The sequence below is a fragment of the Cherax quadricarinatus genome, chromosome 35 (genome assembly GCF_038502225.1).
Source record: "Cherax quadricarinatus isolate ZL_2023a chromosome 35, ASM3850222v1, whole genome shotgun sequence".
NCBI classification, from domain to species: domain Eukaryota; kingdom Metazoa; phylum Arthropoda; class Malacostraca; order Decapoda; family Parastacidae; genus Cherax; species Cherax quadricarinatus.
The window spans coordinates 5,608,220-5,628,326 of NC_091326.1; the positions used below are offsets into that span (position 1 = coordinate 5,608,220).

The 20,107-nt window shown below is 39.7% G+C and overlaps 1 protein-coding gene across 3 annotated transcripts; it reads left to right on the top strand.

The window, feature by feature from the left end:
* The first annotated feature begins 12,483 nt into the window (after positions 1-12,483).
* On the top strand, positions 12,484-19,000 carry Tcs5 (TP53 regulating kinase). Of its 3 annotated transcripts, XM_053785654.2 has the most exons (3): positions 12,566-12,581; positions 12,713-12,768; positions 18,166-19,000. In XM_053785654.2, exon 3 carries the CDS (start codon positions 18,166-18,168, stop codon positions 18,835-18,837), a length of 672 nt encoding a protein of 223 aa, XP_053641629.1. In that variant the 5' UTR covers positions 12,566-12,581; positions 12,713-12,768; the 3' UTR covers positions 18,838-19,000. The 3 variants fall into 3 exon arrangements, with proteins under 3 accessions (XP_053641628.1, XP_053641627.1, XP_053641629.1); XM_053785653.2 differs by lacking the exon at positions 12,713-12,768 and having other exon boundaries at positions 12,484-12,644; XM_053785652.2 differs by lacking the exon at positions 12,713-12,768 and having other exon boundaries at positions 12,528-12,581.
* Positions 19,001-20,107: the final 1,107 nt, after the last annotated feature.

Here is a 20,107-nt window from a genome sequence, read left to right on the forward strand (position 1 = left end):
CTTGCCTAACCCTTGGGCACGACCTACCTCCACATTGGACAAATAAGAACATAAGAACGAAGGAACACTGCAGAAGGCCTACTGGCCCATGCGAGGCAGGTCCAAGTCTCCTACCGGCTTAAGCCAATGCACCCAACCTAGTCAGGTCAGGTCACATTGACTTAAGGGAGGAACACGGCAACCGACCTGGTAGCACAAGCTATCAGGTCTAACTCACACCCACCCACATCTACTCATGTATTTATCCAACCTATTTTTAAAGCTACACAACGTTCTGGCCTCTATAACGGTACTTGGGAGTTTGTTCCACTCATCCACAACTCTATTACCAAACCAGTACTTTCCTATATCCTTCCTGAATCTGAATTTTTCCAACTTAAAACCATTGCTGCGAGTCCTGTCTAGGCTAGATATTTTCAGCACACTATTTACATCCCCTTTATTTATTCCTGTCTTCAATTTATACACCTCGATCATATCCCCCCTAATTCTACGTCTTTCTAGAGAGTGCAGTTTCAGGGCCCTTAGTCTATCCTCATAGGGAAGGTTTCTGATACATGGGATCAACTTTGTCATCCTCCTTTGTACATTTTCCAGAGAATTTATATCCATTCTGAAATACGGTGACCAAAACTGTGCAGCATAATCTAAATGAGGCCTAACCAAGGATGTGAAAGTTAAGACACATGTGCAACATCTGGATATCTTTATTGTAGACGTTTCGCCATCCAGTGGCTTTATCAATACAGATTCTAGGACATAATATGAAGACAGTAGAACTATATACAAAAGATGAGGTAATCAGTCCCTCGGCCTTGGAGTTAGTGTTCACAGCATCGTGGTGGAGGAGAGTCTGGAGCAAAGGCTGTTGTTGTTAAAGATTCGCCGGTATTTTCCCGGCCCGGGCCCTTCCAAGTGGTGGCCCGGCACTGGCTCCCTGTCTAGGGAGTGTCTGAGACCTAAGTCTCCCATGGGAGGAGGCACAAGTACCCCCCTCATCTTGTAAGGTACAAACTCGGGCTCTGGCACCAACCATGCCCTAGAAGGGCAATGCATGGTGTCGATCGTGCTAGCGCTGTGCTCTCCTGTGTGGAGTGTCGTGTGTTGGTGTTCATTTTCATTCATGTTGATTCGCAGGTCCTTCTGGCCCAGGTCTTCTCCAGATGGTGACCCGGCAGTGGCCCCCCGGGTGGGGGGTGACGATAATCATCTTTCTTCTTTCTTGGCCCTCCGGTTGGAGGATGTCGTCTTCTTCTATCTTGCACTGACAGCAGCAGTTACAGGGTTGATTGGAGCCACACCCCAGCTTTAGCGGACAGCAAAGTGCTGGGTGAATGGTCATGGATAGTCGTGCTAGACGAGGGTACCGTCTTCAAGGTCCCTATTCTGAAGCATCCTGAATTTCCTCTTTGAGGTGTACTTGACTTCCACAAGGTGTTGGGTGTTGGCAGTGAGTAGTCTGGTCATGTCTTCAGTGGTGTATGTAGCAGTTTGGTCGTAGGTATACTTGACTGTTCCGTCCTGGAGGTGATGATGGATTTCTGAAGACAGCATTGTGTTCTTATACTCCTTGGTTGTGTAGAAGTATACGCCCTTCAGATATCGGACCCGTTGTGGTGCAGCAGTGTCAGTGACAGTGGCACCGTGAGGTGCATCCGCAGTGTCTTGTGTTTTTGCTTTCTTGGCTGGTGGCTGAACTGGTGAAGGCGAGATTTCCGACTGGTCAGTTGCTCTAGCAGTGGATGAAAGCGGTAGTGGACTCTCATTGGTGGGTTTTGCCGACGTCTCAGAGGTCTCTGATTGGTCCATCTCTGTGTCTAGTGGAGGTTGTGACAGCGGTGGAGCAGCGGTGATGCTGGTAATATTTGCAGTAGATTTTAGGATCTCAGTGGAAGGTGGTGATGCAGGGAATGTGAGGCCAGGCATATTATTTAGTTTGAAAAGTTCATTGATGGTGGTGTTGAAGGAACCAGGCTCAGCTGCATTCTGTACATGAGCATACATAATGCAACAAAGAATCTTGGTGGAGTCGGCAGTACGTGCTGGCAGGGAAGTGGTGGGAGCAGCTTGCGTGGCATGTAGTATCTTGGTAGTGTCTGCTTGAAGCTTGGCGATAGCAGAATATGTGGTTGCTTGTGGGTTGGGTTTCTTTTGTTGTTGTTGTTTCTTGAGTATGTCTCTTCTGGTAGGGCACCTGGCAGCAAGAGTATGGTGGTCATTCTTGCAGTTCAAGCATTTAGGTGGTGAAGCAGTAGTGCAATTCTTGAAGTCATGACCCTCACGGCCACAGGTGGAGCAGAACTTCTTGTCCTTGGTAGGACAATCATTTGTGGTGTGTAAGTATGAGTAACAATTATAGCACTGTGAGATATGTTGGAATTTCTCTGCTTCGATGAAGGCTGGGTTGATGTGGAAGTAGTGAATAGCCAGGCCCTCAGCGAGAGCTCTGGCTGCCATGTTGACGTCACTGAAGGTGACCTTCAGCATGGATGAAGCATTGGGTATTTTAGTAATGAAGTCCACCTTGGCCCAAGGGTTCTTTGCTTCGATAGATGACTTGATTTCTTCAGTGGCATGTACAGTGATAAGGTTGTCGAGTCGCTTGAGGAACACAGTTCTCCTGGCCCTCAGTGCTGGGGAAGTCAAGACAAGAAATCCCTGGTCTCGTAGAGTGGTAGTAGCAGTGGTGGTAAGTAGTTTCTCAGCCTCTGTGTCGTCTGTACAGACGACAACAAAGGCCTCTTTGAGCGATAAAATCGCATTACATTTGACTTGCAGCCTGCCACTAACGACAGCTGCAAGTGCTAGTTTGGACGACTCATTGGTTGTGCCACTCGCTGGTTTGATCTTTACTCTGTTAGAGTAATGCATCGTGAGTAAGCAGTGCTCTGGTGTAGAATGAACTGTAACCCTACGTTAATGTGGAGCAAAGGCAAGAAGACTGGCGTTTTTATAGGCGTCAGTGGAAGGGACGGGCAGCAGACGAGGGCAGTCACTGGTAGGCGGGATTCCCCAGTGGAAGTAGGTCCTTCCCAAAGAGATGGGTTAGTTGCAGCAGCCGTGAAGAAGGTCTTGTAGATGTCCTCTGAACCAAGATTCCATGATGTTGCAGTGTCTGACAAGTTGTGTAAGAAAGGTATAAAATACCGACAATATGAAAGTTAAGACACATGTGCAACATCTGGATATCTTTATTGTAGACGTTTCGCCATCCAGTGGCTTTATCAATACAGATTCTAGGACATAATATGAAGACAGTAGAACTATATACAAAAGATGAGGTAATCAGTCCCTCGGCCTTGGAGTTAGTGTTCACAGCATCGTGGTGGAGGAGAGTCTGGAGCAAAGGCAAGAAGACTGGCGTTTTTATAGGCGTCAGTGGAAGGGACGGGCAGCAGACGAGGGCAGTCACTGGTAGGCGGGATTCCCCAGTGGAAGTAGGTCCTTCCCAAAGAGATGGGTTAGTTGCAGCAGCCGTGAAGAAGGTCTTGTAGATGTCCTCTGAACCAAGATTCCATGATGTTGCAGTGTCTGACAAGTTGTGTAAGAAAGGTATAAAATACCGACAATATGATGTTGCACATGTGTCTTAACTTTCATATTGTCGGTATTTTATACCTTTCTTACACAACTTGTCAGACACTGCAACATCATGGAATCTTGGTTCAGAGGACATCTACAAGACCTTCTTCACGGCTGCTGCAACTAACCCATCTCTTTGGGAAGGACCTACTTCCACTGGGGAATCCCGCCTACCAGTGACTGCCCTCGTCTGCTGCCCGTCCCTTCCACTGACGCCTATAAAAACGCCAGTCTTCTTGCCTTTGCTCCAGACTCTCCTCCACCACGATGCTGTGAACACTAACTCCAAGGCCGAGGGACTGATTACCTCATCTTTTGTATATAGTTCTACTGTCTTCATATTATGTCCTAGAATCTGTATTGATAAAGCCACTGGATGGCGAAACGTCTACAATAAAGATATCCAGATGTTGCACATGTGTCTTAACTTTCATATTGTCGGTATTTTATACCTTTCTTACACTAACCAAGGATGTATAGAGTTGGTAGGTAAGACACATAGGCAACAGTTAGGCAACTTTATTCCGAAACGTTTCGCCTACACAGTAGGCTTCTTCAGTCGAATACAGAAAGTAGGCAGGAACAGTAGAGATGTGAGGACGATGTAATCAGTCCATCACCCTTGAAGTCGTAGATGGACTGATTACATCGTCTTCACATCTCTACTGTTCCTGCCTACTTTCTGTATTCGACTGAAGAAGCCTACTGTGTAGGCGAAACGTTTCGGAATAAAGTTGTCTAACTGTTGCATATGTGTCTTACCTAACAACCTGTCGGTATTGTATACCATTTTGATGTTCATGTATAGAGTTGAAGAACAACCTGAGGACTCCTATTATTTATGCTTCTTGATATGAAGCCAAGGATTCTATTAGCTTTATTGCGAACACTTATGCACTGTTGTCTTGTGATGAATGGTTTCAAAAACCGACAAGTTGAAGATTGAGACACTTATGCAACTTTAAGGGTGATGGACTGATTACATCGTCTTCAAGTATCTTCTGCTTCTATCAACCTTTCTGTACTCGACTGAAGAAGCCTACTGTGTAGGCGAAACGTTTCGAAATAAAGCTACCTAACTGTTGCATATGTGTCTTACCTAACAATCTGTCGGTATTTCATACCATTTTAATGTTCATGGCAATCTTTATTCAGGAAACGTTTCGCCACACAGTGGCTTCATCAGTCCAATACAAAGAGGAAGGCGTAAGGAGAAGAGGAGTATGAGGTAATCACTCCCTCAGCCTGGAGTCTTGGTTTCAGATTACTGCTAACCAGAACTCCTAAATCTTTTTCGCAATCCGTAATATTAAGATCTACATTATTTAGTTTATATGTGGCATGGTTATTGTCCTGTCCAACATTTAGAACTTTGCATTTGTCTATATTAAACTGCATCTGCCACTTCTCCGACCACTGCATCAGTCTATTCAAATCTTCCTGGAGTGCTCGAATGTCCTCGTCAGAATGAATTCGACGGCCTATTTTGGTGTCATCGGCAAACTTGCCGATGTCGCTCTTTATGCCCTCATCTATGTCGTTTATGTAGATTGTGAACAGCAGGGGGCCCAACACTGACCCCTGTGGAACACCGCTCGTGACGCTTCCCCACTCTGATTTCTCCCCATTTATGCAAACTCTCTGCTGCCTATTTGTCAACCATGCCTCTATCCAGGAAAAAATTTCTCCTCCTATTCCATGTGCTTTAATTTTCCTCAATAGTCTCTGATGTGGGACCCTGTCAAAAGCCTTACTGAAGTCCATATACACAATATCATATTCATTACCATGATCTACCTCCTCAAATACCTTAGTGAAAAAAGTTAATAAATTCGTAAGGCAGGAACGCCCCTTTGTAAAACCATGCTGAGATTCGTTGATTAATTTATGCTTTTCAAGATGGCTACGAACTGCCTCGGCAATTATTGATTCCATAAATTTTCCCACTATGGAGGTTAGGCTTATTGGTCTATAGTTCGAAGCTAAGGACCTGTCACCTGTTTTGAAAATAGGTATCACATTTGACATTTTCCACTTATCTGGCACCATGCCAGTTTGTAGTGATATGTTGAAAAGATTAGCCAAAGGTGTGCTAAGCTCCTCTTTACATTCCTTTAGAACCCTTGCATACAGTTCATCAGGGCCTGGGGATTTGTTAGGTTTTAATTTATCTATTTGCCTAAGGACCATGTCACTTGTGACCCTAATAGTGCACAGTTTATTATCGTCCTGTTCTACATAATTTATCATTACTGGAATATCGCTGGTATCCTCCTGTGTAAAAACTGAGAGGAAGTATGTGTTAAAAATTCTACACATTTCCTTATCACTGTCAGTGAGCTGACCCGAGGAACTTTTGAGTGGGCCTATCTTGTCCCTGATCTTACTTCTGTATACCTGAAAGAATCCTTTTGGGTTAGTCTTCGATTCTTTTGCAACTTTAACCTCATAATCTCTTTTTGCTTTTCTAATTCCCTTTTTTATTTCTCTCTTTAACTGAATATATCGATTTCTTAATTGCCCCTCTCCTCTTTTGATTTGCCTATATATGCCTCTCTTTTGACCAATCAGATATTTTAATCTATTGTTCATCCATTTAGGATCATTTTTGTTTGATCTGATTTCCCTATTTGGAACATAATTTGACTGAGCAGCTAGAACTATGCCCTGGAAAGCATCATATCGGCAACCATCACCACCTACCTGACCCTTAGTCAGGTCATTCCAGTTCAGCCCACCTAAGTAATTTTTCAGTCCTATGAAATCAGCCAAGCGAAAGTCAGGGACGGAGACTTGATTGCCATTATTACGGGTCTTCGTCCAAAGGTTGGACAAGGATGAAGAATTCTTTGTATCAAGATCCCATGATGCTGCAGTGTCTGACAGATTTGATGAATGGTTTGAAAAACCCGACAAATTGAAGATCGAGACACTTACGCAACATATGGGAATCTTTATTTAGGAGACGTTTCGCCACTGTGGGTAAAAAGTCTGAAACACATACTGAGTCTGTTTGGGTAGAATTTACAGAGGGGCACGAAAAATTGATTTTAGGCGTGATATACCGTCCCACAAACTTGGATAGAGACCAAGGAAGACTACTGTGGGAGGGAATTGTTAAGGCCACAAGGCACGATAGTGTTGTAATTCTAAGGGACTTTAACTTTAGTAATATTAATTGGAATTTTCTAACTGGGAATTTAGAATCTAACGACTTTTTAGAAGTAGTTCAGGATTGTTTTTTGAAGCAGTTTGTGACAGAACCTACAAGGGAAAATAACCTGCTTGACTTAGTTCTGGCAAACAAGGAATCCATTGTTAATAATTTAGAAATTTCAGAGGAACTTGGTGCTAGCGACCACAAATCAATTACATTTAGCATTGAATGGAAGTATGATAGTAGGGATAACTCAGTAACAGTCCCAGATTTTCGATTAGCAGATTACAATGGGCTTAGAGAACACTTATCATCTGTTGACTGGGGTAACGAAGAGAGCTATCAGTATAACAGTTTTCTTAACACAATACATGCTGCACAAAGAACATTTGTCCCGTATAAAGAAATTAGAGCCTATTATTCATCCAAAATGGATGAATAATAGGCTCAAATATCTTTTAGGGCATGAGAAAAGAATTTATAGGCGTATCAAAAGAGGTGAGAGTCATCTTATGAATCAGTATATTGACATTAAGACGGACGTTAAAAGGGGAATAAGAAAAGCTATACGGGACTATGCAATTAAAGTTGCCAGGGATTCGAAAACTAACCCAAAAAGTTCTTTCCAGGTGTACAGAACAAAAGTTAGAGATAAGATAGGTCCCCTTAAAAATAACTCTGGGCATCTTACTGACAAAGAGAATGAAATGTGCTCGATTTTAAATAATTATTTTCTCTCAGTTTTTACACAGGAAGACACTAACAATATTCCAGTAATTAATTTTTATAGTGGGCCTGAAGAAGATAAATTATGTAACATCACAGTCACTAGTGAAATGGTTGTGAAACAAATAGACAGACTGAAGCAAAATAAGTCACCGGGTCCTGATGAGCTTTTTTCAAGGGTTATTAAGAAATGTAAAATGGAACTCTGTAAACCATTAACTATTAATTTTAATTTATCTCTTCAAACAGGTATAGTGTCTGATATGTGGAAGATGGCTAATGTAATTCCTATTTTTAAATCAGGGGATAAGTCGTTACCGTCAAATTACTGCCCAATAAGCCTGACCTCAATTGTAGGCAAATTGCTAGAGTCAATTATAGCTGAGATTATAAGAAGCCATCTCGATAAGCATAGCTTGATTAATGATACTCAACATGGATTCACGAGAGGCCGTTCTTGTCTAACCAATTTATTAACTTTTTTCAGTAAAGCTTTTGAGGCTGTTGACCACGATAAGGAATTTGATATTATTTACTTAGATTTTAGTAAGGCTTTTGATAAAGTTCCGCACCAAAGATTGTTAAAGAAAGTGGCAGCTCATGGCATTGGGGGAAAAGTGCTCTCGTGGATCGAATCATGGCTCACTGACAGGAAGCAGAGAGTGTCCATAAATGGGGTTAAATCCGAGTGGGGATCTGTAACAAGTGGCCATTCATCTACAAGTGGCGTTCCACAGGGATCAATGATCTTGATGAGGGAATTACTAGTGAAATGAGCAAATTTGCCGATGACACAAAGAAAGGTAGGATAATTGATTCAAACGTAGATATCAGGGAACTTCACGAGAATTTAGACAAACTCAATACCCGATCAGAAAAGTGGCAGATGCAGTTCAATGTAGATAAATGTAAGGTTCTGAAGCTCGGGAGTGTCCACAACCCTAGCACTTATAAGCTAAATAATATAGAACTTATCCATACAGATCGCGAAAAGGACTTGGGGGTTATGATAAGCAGTAACCTTAAACCAAGACAGCAATGCCTGAGTGTCCGTAATAAGGCAAACAGATTACTTGGATTTATATCAAGAAGTGTAAGCAACAGAAGTTCAGAGGTTATATTACAGCTTTACACATCATTATTACTTACTAAAATTTTATTAAACACCATATTTACTACCAGTCAATTTTACTTTTGTACATTAATCATTATTTTATACTTTTCTTAACCTTTTGTTGCCAAATTTTCAAGTTTGTATATTCAACTTCAACTTTTATATTTTCCTTTGTACCTGTGTACCTGTGTACCTGCGTACCTGTGTACCTGTGTACCTGCGTACCTGTCTACCATCTTACTATCATATTATAACCAAGTCATTGCCATTTTTATTTTTTTATTTTATTATTATTTTGGTACTTTAATTTGTGAATTTTATCTTGTCAATTTAAATTTAGTTATACTCTTGTTCTTGTTAACAACTTATATTAGACCTTAGTGCAATTGCAAGTGAGAGTCTTGTACCCTTTTAATTTGTATTTTTATATTATTAGTTTATACCTAGTTGTATTTTAGTTCATTCTAGTTAAATACATAGACAACACCAAATTCATTATATTATTCCTTAGTGCAATTACAAAAGTGAGTCTGGTGCTATTTGTAATTTGTATTTTTATAGTATTAGTTTATATCTGGTTGTACTTTAGTTCATTCTAGCACAACACATAGACAATATCAACTTCGTTATGTTTATTAGTGACTATACTCTATATGACCAAAGTGATTTAGCTATATGCTTATCCAAACTTTCCACTACTACAGATATCAGCATTAGAACTCACTGCACAATACAGGATATAAATAACCACTATTTAAACCTAAAAGATGAATGATCACGTTGACCCTGATCTAAACTTCCATAATCTAACACACAGTCAAAACTTATTGGAAAGTAATTGCCTTTATTACACAGCATCACAAGCCAGCACTATCCTAAACAGTGCTAAAAGTCTATCAGTTCTTAACTACAACATCAGGTCCTTAAGCAAACACTATGATGACCTCCTGGCACTCCTTGAGTCACTAAAGACACCCTTCTCCTGCATTATTCTTACTGAGACCTGGCTTAGGCAGGACACAATAGATATCTACCCACTACCAGGATACACAGCAATCCACAACTGCAGACCATACCAAGTTGGGGGTGGTATTGCAATCTATTACTCTAACCAACTATTTTGTATTAGCACCACTTGCTTTAGTGATGAATATGGGGAATAAGTTTTTGCTAATTTTACTGTAAAAAAACTTAACACGCCTATAACACTCGGTGCCATTTACCGGATACCCCACACAAACATCCCAAATTTCAGTGAGAATCTAAAGGCACTAATAACAAACAGACAAATGAATAAGCACCACCTTCTCTTAGCTGGAGACTTCAACATCAACCTTGGCTTACTAGATGATCAGACTGTAACTGATTTCATCAACAATATGAACAACACACTTCTCATACCAACAATAACTAAACCAACCAGGCTCACTGAGACAAGTGCAACCATAATAGACCACATATGGACCAATATACTAGCCCCCCTTAAATCAGGGATAATCACAGACAGCACTACTGACCACTACCCAACCTTCCTCTTAACAAGCATTAGTAAGCCACCACTCGAATACAACAAAGTTTCATTTAGACTCCATGACGAGGCCTCAATAAGGAATTTCACAGCAGACCTAGAGACTGTTGACTGGCCTACAGAATTCTCCAATGCCAGTAGTATTGACGATTGGACAGACATTTTTCTAAACAAAATACTTAGACTATACAACAAACATTGTCCTATAAAAACGAAACAGATCACGAATAAACGGCTTGGTTGCCCATGGCTAACCAGCAGCATTCTGAAATCCATTGATAAGAAACACCAATATGAAAAGCAATGTAGACAGGGCTTAATACACAAAGATATTCTTAAACAATATTCATTAGTTCTCACCAAATCAATAAAGAAAACCAAACAACTGTACTACCCTATCACGAGCTTTTACCATCCTATGGAGAGGGAGTATGGACACGGGGGTCGTCCCACAGTTACTAAAAACAACAGACATAGCCCCACTCCACAAAGGGGGCAGTAAAGCAATAGCAAAGAACTACAGACCGATAGCACTAACATCCCATATCATAAAAATCTTTGAAAGGGTCCTAAGAAGCAAGATCACCACCCATCTAGAAACCCATCAATTACACAACCCAGGGCAACATGGGTTTAGAGCAGGTCGCTCCTGTCTGTCTCAACTATTGGATCACTACAAGGTCCTAGATGCACTAGAAGACAAAAAGAATGCAGATGCAATATATACAGACTTTGCAAAAGCCTTCGACAAGTGTGACCATGGCGTAATAGCGCACAAAATGCGTGCTAAAGGAATAACAGGAAAAGTTGGTAGATGGATCTATAATTTCCTCACAAACAGAACACAAAGAGTAGTAGTCAACAGAGTAAAGTCTGAGGCGGCTACGCTGAAAAGCTATGTTCCACAAGGCACAGTACTCGCTCCCATCTTGTTTCTCATCCTCATATCTGACATAGACAAGGATGTCAGCCACAGCACCGTATCTTCCTTTGCAGATGACACCCGAATCTGCATGACAGTGTCTTCCATTGCAGACACTTGCAGATCTTTCAATGGGCTGCAGAAAACAATATGAAGTTCAACGATGAGACATTTCAATTACTCCGATATGGTAAACATGACGAAATTAAAACTTCATCAGAGTACAAAATAAATTCCGGCCAAAAAATAGAGCGAAAAACCAACGTCAAAGACCTGGGAGTGATCATGTCGGAGGATCTCACCTTCAAGGACCATAACATTGTATCAATCGCAGCTGCTAGAAAAATGACAGGATGGATAATGAGAACTTTCAGAACTAGGGATGCAAAGCCCATTATGACACTCTTCAGGTTACTTGTTCTATCTAGGCTGGAATATTGCTGCACATTAACAGCACCTTTTAAGGCAGGTGAAATTGCTGACCTAGAAAATGTACAGAGAACATTCACGGCACGCATAACGGAGATAAAACACCTCAGTTACTGGGAGCGCTTGAGGTTCCTAAACCTGTATTCCCTGGAACGCAGGCGGGAGAGATACATGATTATATACACCTGGAAAATCCTAGAGGGACTAGTACCGAACTTGCACACGAAAATCACTCACAACGAAAGCAAAAGACTCGGCAGACGACGCAACATCTCCCCAGTGAAAAACAGGGGTGTCAATAGCATGTTAACAGACAATACAATAAGTGTCAGGGGCCCGAGACTGTTCAACTGCCTCACTGCATACATAAGGGGGATTACCAACAGACCCCTGGCAGTCTTTAAGCTGGCACTGGACAAGCACCTAAAGTCGGTACCTGACCAGCCGGGCTGTGGCTCGTACGTTGGTTTGCGTGCAGCCAGCAGTAACAGCCTGGTTGATCAGGCTCCGATCCACCAGGAGGCCTGGTCACAGACCGGGCTGCGGGGGCGTTGACCCCCGGAACTCTCTCCAGGTAAACTCCAGGTAGACAGAGGAAATAAGACAGTCCCTCGATGACGCACTGACTTTCTTGGGTTATCCTGGCTGGCTAATCCTCCGGGGTTAAAAATCAGAACAAAATCTTATAATAATAATGATAATATAATAATAATAATAATAATAATAATAATAATAATAATAATAATAATAATAATAATAATAATAATAATTATTATTATTATTATTATATCTTTATTTACTACAAGTACATTTACAAGGTATACAATCCTAGCTAACATCAATGACATACTATATGGAAAGCCACTTGTTATGCAGAGCATTTCGAGCACATTATGTCAGTGTCCCAGGATGCGACCCACACCTGTCCACTAACACCCAGGTACCCATTTACTGATGGGTGAACATAGACAACCGGTGTAAAGAAACACTCCTAATGTTCCTACCCTGGCTGGGAACCGAACCCGGACCCTCGCCGTGAGAGCTTTAGCCACCAGATGGAGGGAGTCAGGGCTGACTACGGCTCATGCTGCAGCAGCCCTTAACTCATCTACTACAACACTGGGTGGAAATACTCATCACTTCTTGCTAGTTTTATTGTTGTTGGAGTAGTTAAATGTTAAATGGGGTTCGTATATAATTAAGCATCATTTAGATACTATAAGTAGGTAACAAGTAATGGTAAATATTTTACAGGTGAAAGATGGCAGAGACAATTTGTGAATTATATTCTGTTGGATGGTGTAGAATAAGTAAGTTTATTACACTATACAAAAGTTTACTAACACTATTTTTTTTTTTTGGGGGGGGGGTAATAACTCCCCAAAAAGTTCAGCTTGATGGACTTTATCTTCAGTGAGGACCTCAAGTCAAATTCAAAACGAAGTAGACATTTTATTCGGATTATTAAAATAGAAGCTTAGTTACTCATAAATATAACAAGTAACAACCCCAGTGGAAATAAGTCGCTGACTTTTTTGGGGTTAATAAGTAAGTTTATTCAGATACAGGTACACATAAATACAGTCAAAGTATCATACATAGCAGCATATGTGTAGGTTATCCTAGGTAAGTTACATTATGATAGTTGTACTTACGTGTACCTGTGCCTAAATAAACTTGCTTAACATAAATAAGTTACTTTTTCAGCTTATTTTTTGGTTCTCCTAGGTAATTTACACGTTATCTAACTTATGTTAATTATACTTGTGTGCTCGTGACTTAACTTATTAACATAGAATAACCCAAGGAAGCTGCTGTGTAGCAGCGTTGTATGACACTTAAAGTTCAGTGCTTAAATTGATTTTAATAATAATGGTACTATGTTTAGCTTATTTAAATTGGGTGACTTTGTAAATGGTCCAAGTCGGACCGAAACGTCGTCGTAAGCTTCTCTCTTCTATGTGCGAGTTATTTGTGTATCGTTCCAGTCACGGTATTGTGCCTTTTTTTATTTAAATTGGGTTCCTCTGATTTTTTCCTAAGATGCCACCCACAGCAGTCACCTAACATCTTATCTTAACATTGGTAAGGAAACATACACAAATTGCGCTTGGATCCAACCCATGACTTTTAAATGTGAACCAAAGCTGATAAATTAGACACATGTGCAACATCTTGGGTATCATCAATCTTTTCAAGATTGATGGACTGATTACATCGACTCCAGGCTGAAGGACTGATTACCTCGAACTCCTTCTGATCTTCACCATTCTTTTTTGTATAGGACTGATGAAGCCACTGTGTGGCAAAATGTTTCCTCAATAAAGATATTCAAATGTTGCACATGTGTCTAATTTATCAGCTTGTTGGGTCTGTGAATCATTTTTTTTACATTAGCTGAGTGCTAGCACTTGGTTAAATAGAACATAAGAATTATTAGCTCCAACTGTAGAACATGTATTGCATTTTTCCAAACCTTAAGATTAATCTACAATGTGTTAGTGTATTAACAAAATTGCTAACAATTTAAAAGTAAATATTTAACGAAAATTGGGAAAATGAAACAATAATTAACAGTACCAGGGAATCCAGGTATTGTAATAAAGGCAAGAAGTGCCAGGTTAAGATTCAGCCACTTCAGGGTGGCCCATGGCCTGGTAGGCAAAGCTCTCACTTCACGTGCTGAGGGTTCGGGTTCGATTCCTGACAAAGGTAAAAACATTGGGTGTGTTTCCTTACATATGTTGTCCCTGTTCACCCATCAGTAAAATGGGTCCCTGGGTGTTAGTCAACTGATGTGGGTCACATCTTGGGACAAAATTGACATAATTTGCCCAAAATGCTCTGCATAACAAGGGGCTTTCTATATAGCAGTATGTCATTGCTGTCAGCTAGACCTGTACACCTTGTACATGTACTTGTAGAAATAAAAATATTGACTACTAAAATGGTATAAAATACCGACAGGTTGTTAGGTAAGACACACATGCAACAGTTAGGTATTATTCAGACTATGGAACAATACTCTTCTCCAGACTGAGGGACTGACCACCTCAAAACTTCAAGGGTGATGGACTGATTACATCATCTTCACGTCTCTTCTATCAACTTTTCTGTACTCGACTGAAGAAGCCTACTGTGTAGGCGAAACGTTTCGAAATAAGGATACCTAACTGTTGCATATGTGTCTTACCTAACAATAAAAATATTAAAATAGGTTGGGGGAAGGGGTTCAAGTATGCACTGTATACGGTGATACACTTCAGAGTACATTGTGCTAGTAGAGTAGGATGAAATAGCATACATAAAGTGTTTGATCACTGGAAATAGGATGTGCAGTACAGTACTGTACAGTATAATAAAACTCAAGAGACAGTGTGTGTGGACTGTGGATGTTATTGGATTGCAATAAGTAGCCATCATTCTCTATCATTGATTTACTCAGTTAACATAAGAACATAAGAAAGGAGGAACACTGCAGGAGGCCTGTTGGCCCGTACTAGGCAGGTCCTTTACAATTCATCCCACTAACAAAACATTTGCCCAACCCAATTTTCAATGCCACCCAAGAAATAAGCTCTGATGTGAAAGTCCTACTCAAATCCAACCCCTCCCACTCATGTACTTATCCAACCTAAATTTGAAACTACCCAAAGTCCTAGCCTCAATAACCCAACTAGGTAGACTGTTCCACTCATCAACTACCCTATTTCCAAACCAATACTTTCCTATGTCCTTTCTAAATCTAAACTTATCTAATTTAAATCCATTACTGTGGGTTCTCTCTTGGAGAGACATCCTCAAGACCTTATTAATATCCCCTTTATTAATACCTATCTTCCACTTATACACTTCGATCAGGTCTCCCCTCATTCTTCGTCTAACAAGTGAATGTAACTTAAGAGTCTTCAATCTTTCTTCATAAGGAAGATTTCTAATGCTATGTATTAATTTAGTCATCCTACGCTGAATGTTTTCTAACGAATTTATGTCCATTCTGTAATATGGAGACCAGAACTGAGCTGCATAATCTAGGTGAGGCCTTACTAATGATGCGTAAAGCTGCAGTATGACCTCTGGACTTCTGTTGCTTACACTTCTTGATATAAATCCCAGTAATCTATTTGCCTTATTATGTACGCTTAGGCATTGCTGTCTTGGTTTAAGGTTGCTGCTCACCATAACCCCCAAGTCCTTTTTGCAATCTGTATGGCTAAGTTCTACATCATTTAACTTATAAGTACTAGGGTTATGGGCACTCCCAAGCTTCAGAACCTTGCATTTATCTACATTGAACTGCATCTGCCACTTTTCTGACCAAGAATAGAGTTTGTTTAAATCCTCCTGAAGTTCAATAACATCTACGTTTGAATCAATTATCCTACCTATCTTTGTGTCATCGGCGAATTTGCTCATATCACTAGTAATTCCCTCATCAAGATCATTGATATATATTATAAACAACAACGGGCCCAAGACTGATCCCTGTGGAATGCCACTTGTTACAGATCCCCACTCGGATTTAACCCCATTTATGGACACTCTCTGCTTCCTGTCAGTGAGCCATGACTCGATCCACGAGAGCACTTTTCCCCCAATGCCATGAGCTGCCACTTTCTTTAACAATCTTTGGTGCGGAACTTTATCAAAAGCCTTACTAAAATCTAAGTAAATAATATCAAATTCTTTATTGTGGTCAACAGCCTCAAAAGCTTTACTGAAGAAAGTTAATAAATTAGTTAGACAAGACCGGCCTCTTGTGAATCCATACTGAGTATCATTAATCAAGCTATGCTTATCGAGATGGCTTCTTATAATCTCAGCTATAATTGACTCTAGTAATTTGCCTACAATTGAGGTCAGGCTTATTGGGCGGTAATTTGACGGTAACGACTTGTCCCCTGTTTTAAAAATAGGAATTACATTAGCCATCTTCCACATATCAGACACTACACCTGTTTGAAGAGATAAATTAAAAATATTAGTTAATGGTTCACAGAGTTCCATTTTGCATTCCTTAAGAACCCTTGGAAAAACCTCATCAGGACCCGGCGACTTATTTTGCTTCAGTCTGTCTATCTGCTTCACAACCATTTCACTAGTGACTGTGATGTTACATAATTTATCTTCTTCTAGCCCACTATAAAAATTAATTACTGGAATATTGTTAGTGTCTTCCTGTGTAAAAACTGAGAGAAAATAATTATTAAAAATCGAGCACATTTCATTCTCTTTGTCAGTAAGGTGCCCATAGTTATTTTTAAGGGGACCTATCTTATCTCTAACTTTTGTTCTATAGACCTGGAAAAAACTTTTTGGGTTAGTTTTAGAATCCCTAGCAACTTTAATTTCATAGTCCCTTTTAGCTTTTCTTATCCCCTTTTTAATGTCCCTCTTAATGTCAATATACTGATTCATAAGATGACCCTCACCTCTTTTGATACGCCTATAAATTCCTTTCTTATGCCCTAGTAGATATTTGAGCCTATTATTCATCCATTTTGGGTCATTTCTATTTGATCTAATTTCTTTATATGGGATAAACGTTCTTTGAGCAGCATGTATAGTGTTCAGAAAACTGTCATATTGATATCTCACTTCGTTACCCCAGTCAACAGATGATAAGTGTTCTCTAAGCCCATCGTAATCTGCTAAGCGAAAATCTGGGACTGTTACTGAGTTATCGCTATTATTGTACTTCCATTCAATGCTAAATGTAATTGATTTGTGGTCGCTAGCACCCAGTTCCTCTGAAATTTCTAAATTATTAACAAGGGATTCATTGTTTGCCATAACTAAGTCAAGCAGGTTATTTCCCCTTGTAGGTTCTGTCACAAACTGCTTCAAAAAACAATCCTGAACTACTTCTAATAAGTCGTATGATTCTAAATTCCCAGTCAAGAAATTCCAATCAATATGACTAAAGTTAAAGTCTCCTAGAATTACTACATTATCGTGCCTTGTGGCCTTAACAATTTCCTCCCACAGTAGTCTCCCTTGGTCCCTATCTAAGTTTGGGGGACGGTATATCACTCCTAAAATCAGTTTTTCATGCCCCTCTGAAAATTCTATCCAAACAGACTCTGTATGTGTTACTTCAGACTTAATACCCGTTTTTATGCAACAGTTCAAGCGGTGCATATTTGTATGTATTGTACTATACTGTAATACTCTACTACAGTATTCTGTGTACAGCATTCCTTAAAATTGGCAAAGGGGAGTATTTAACTAGGCGTGTAATCTTGAGGCATTTACATAAAGAACAAAGGTATACGAGTTTTCAGTAATGTATCGTGCATATCTAAATTTCTCACTTGTAAATTTTATTATATTCAAAACTAAGCATTAAACCACCTCCCTTGTGAAATCTTTTTAAGTATTTTACACATGCATGATAAAGTACAGTACAGAGAAGCTTGTCTCGTTAATAAGGCGCTTGCTTTAGAGTGCTTCGCTAATGTGGCTTTGATTATATTCATGTTTATTTATTATTTTTATTCATATTTATTATTTTTACTTTTGCTTTTTTAAGGGCCTAGTGCTATTGTACACTTAATAAATGACATTAAACATGTTTTTAGGCTTTTATATACACTGGCAAGTGAAAAAGGCAGTGATTCACTTTAAGGCAGTAGTCATATTAGTGGGGTATGCCTGTACATACTGTATAATGAACTTTTTCTCATACAGCTCATTATATATTTCAGATGGATCGTGAACTTGTAACTCAAGGAGCTGAGGGTCGGTTGTATGCTACAGAGTGGCTTGGACATTCAGTTATAGTCAAGCATAGATTTTCCAAGCAGTATCGCCATCCAGACTTGGATATTTACATAACAAATGAACGGATGAAAGCAGAAGCTCGTGCCCTGACAAGGTGTCGTAGTTATGGTATTAAAACTCCTGCTGTATATGATGTTGATTTCAACAAAAGTGAAATTGTTCTTGAGAAATTCACTGATAGTGTAACAATCAGAAATTTTATATATGAAACTGTGAAAAATAAGCTTACAATGGACAGTCCAGTTATGTTGAACATGGCAGAGAGAATTGGTAAACTCTTGGTTAAAATGCATTCTAATAATATTATCCATGGAGATCTGACAACATCAAATATGTTATTGGTTCCTCCATATGACTTATCAGATATAATTCTTATTGACTTTGGTCTTAGCTCAGTTGATGAACGTGCAGAGGACAAGGCAGTTGATCTGTATGTGTTAGAGCGAGCTATATTGAGCACTCATCCCAATACTGAACATTTTGTTGCTCATTTGTTGGCCACCTATGAAAACACAGGTGGTGAATCTGCAAGAGATGTGATAAAACGTCTGAATGAAGTTCGACTTCGTGGAAGGAAGAAACTGTGCTTTGGGTGATTTATGTTCAAAGTGCCATTCTAGGAGACCATAGGAAGTTTTACTGGGATAAAAAAAAATGGTATCAGCACCTTTTGTATCATTTTCTGCATGATCCACTCAGGTTAAGCATTTATTTTTTAATGTAATAATACATACTATAATAAAACTATTTAAACATTCACCTTAACATTGTATTAATAAACCTTACATGAGATATAAAGAAAAGTTGCCTTACAGTCCCTAGTGTTTTATTTACAGTTTGTGAAACTGAAAAAAAAAAACTTGAAAAGCTAATCTGGAATCAGATAGTGCAAAGTTTTGCTGACATTTACTGGTTTATAAATCATATTGTTTCCAAACTCCACTCCCAATTGCAGTGCTGTATGACCCTTGTGGGTTTAGCACTTAGTTTTAATTATAATAATAATTCACTCCCAGCTAACATAAAGTTTTAAAACTCACATTAAAAATCCACTTCATAGTTATATTTATGGGCGTATCATTATCCTCAGTGCTAAACCTGTAGGGATCATAAATTGCCTGGTGAATGGAAAGTACTGTAATTAGATTTGGTCTGTGGAATTGGGTTTCTCCTTTTCCTTGGATCATAAGGCTGTATAGTCCTTGTGGCTTAGCACTTCTTTTTGATTATAATAATAATAATTGGATCATAAGCACTTCAATGTCAAGGCATCCACCCCTGCCCCACTTTCCTTCCTTGAAGTGGTGTGGGAAAATATGGTATTGCCAACTATGATGAGAGGGCTCTGAACTGAGAAATTGGTCTTATTTTTCTCTTTTCACTTCCTCAAGGTGAAATGATGTTTTTTTTTCCAAATTTTTCTTTGCATTCCTTCACTATACTGCAGTCTTGACAGAAACTGATTTACTGCACAAACTGATGATGCATCTAGCAATCCTCACAGCCCTTTCTACCTCAATCTCTTGTTACCCTCTACCCCTATATATATTCCACTGCCCTGCTGCACTCCATAACCTAATAATAATCTCTCTCCCTCTTGCTACCCAATACCCCTGCACTATTCCCTGCCCTGCTGTGCTGTATGACCCTTGTAGGTTTAGTACTTCTTGTTTTATTATAATATACTGCAATCTACATTTATCTGAACAAACAGTACAGTCTGCAGCTTGTATGTCAACTTTGTGCCTTTTGTCTGTAATTCCTAACCTTTGCTTTATAATCCTTCCACTTCCTCTACAGACAGAGCCATTACATCTCTTCACCTCAGTAATGCTTAGAGGTATGTTTGCCATTTAGACCTCATGG

Bases quoted from the DNA above. Each gene is read 5' to 3' on its own strand.
- Tcs5 (XM_053785652.2), top strand. From the start codon at position 12,543: ATGCTGCAGCAGCCCTTAACTCATCTACTACAACACTGG. The intron at 12,582-18,165 runs GTGGAAATACTC...TATATATTTCAG, and splicing joins CTCATCTACTACAACACTGG to ATGGATCGTGAACTTGTAAC.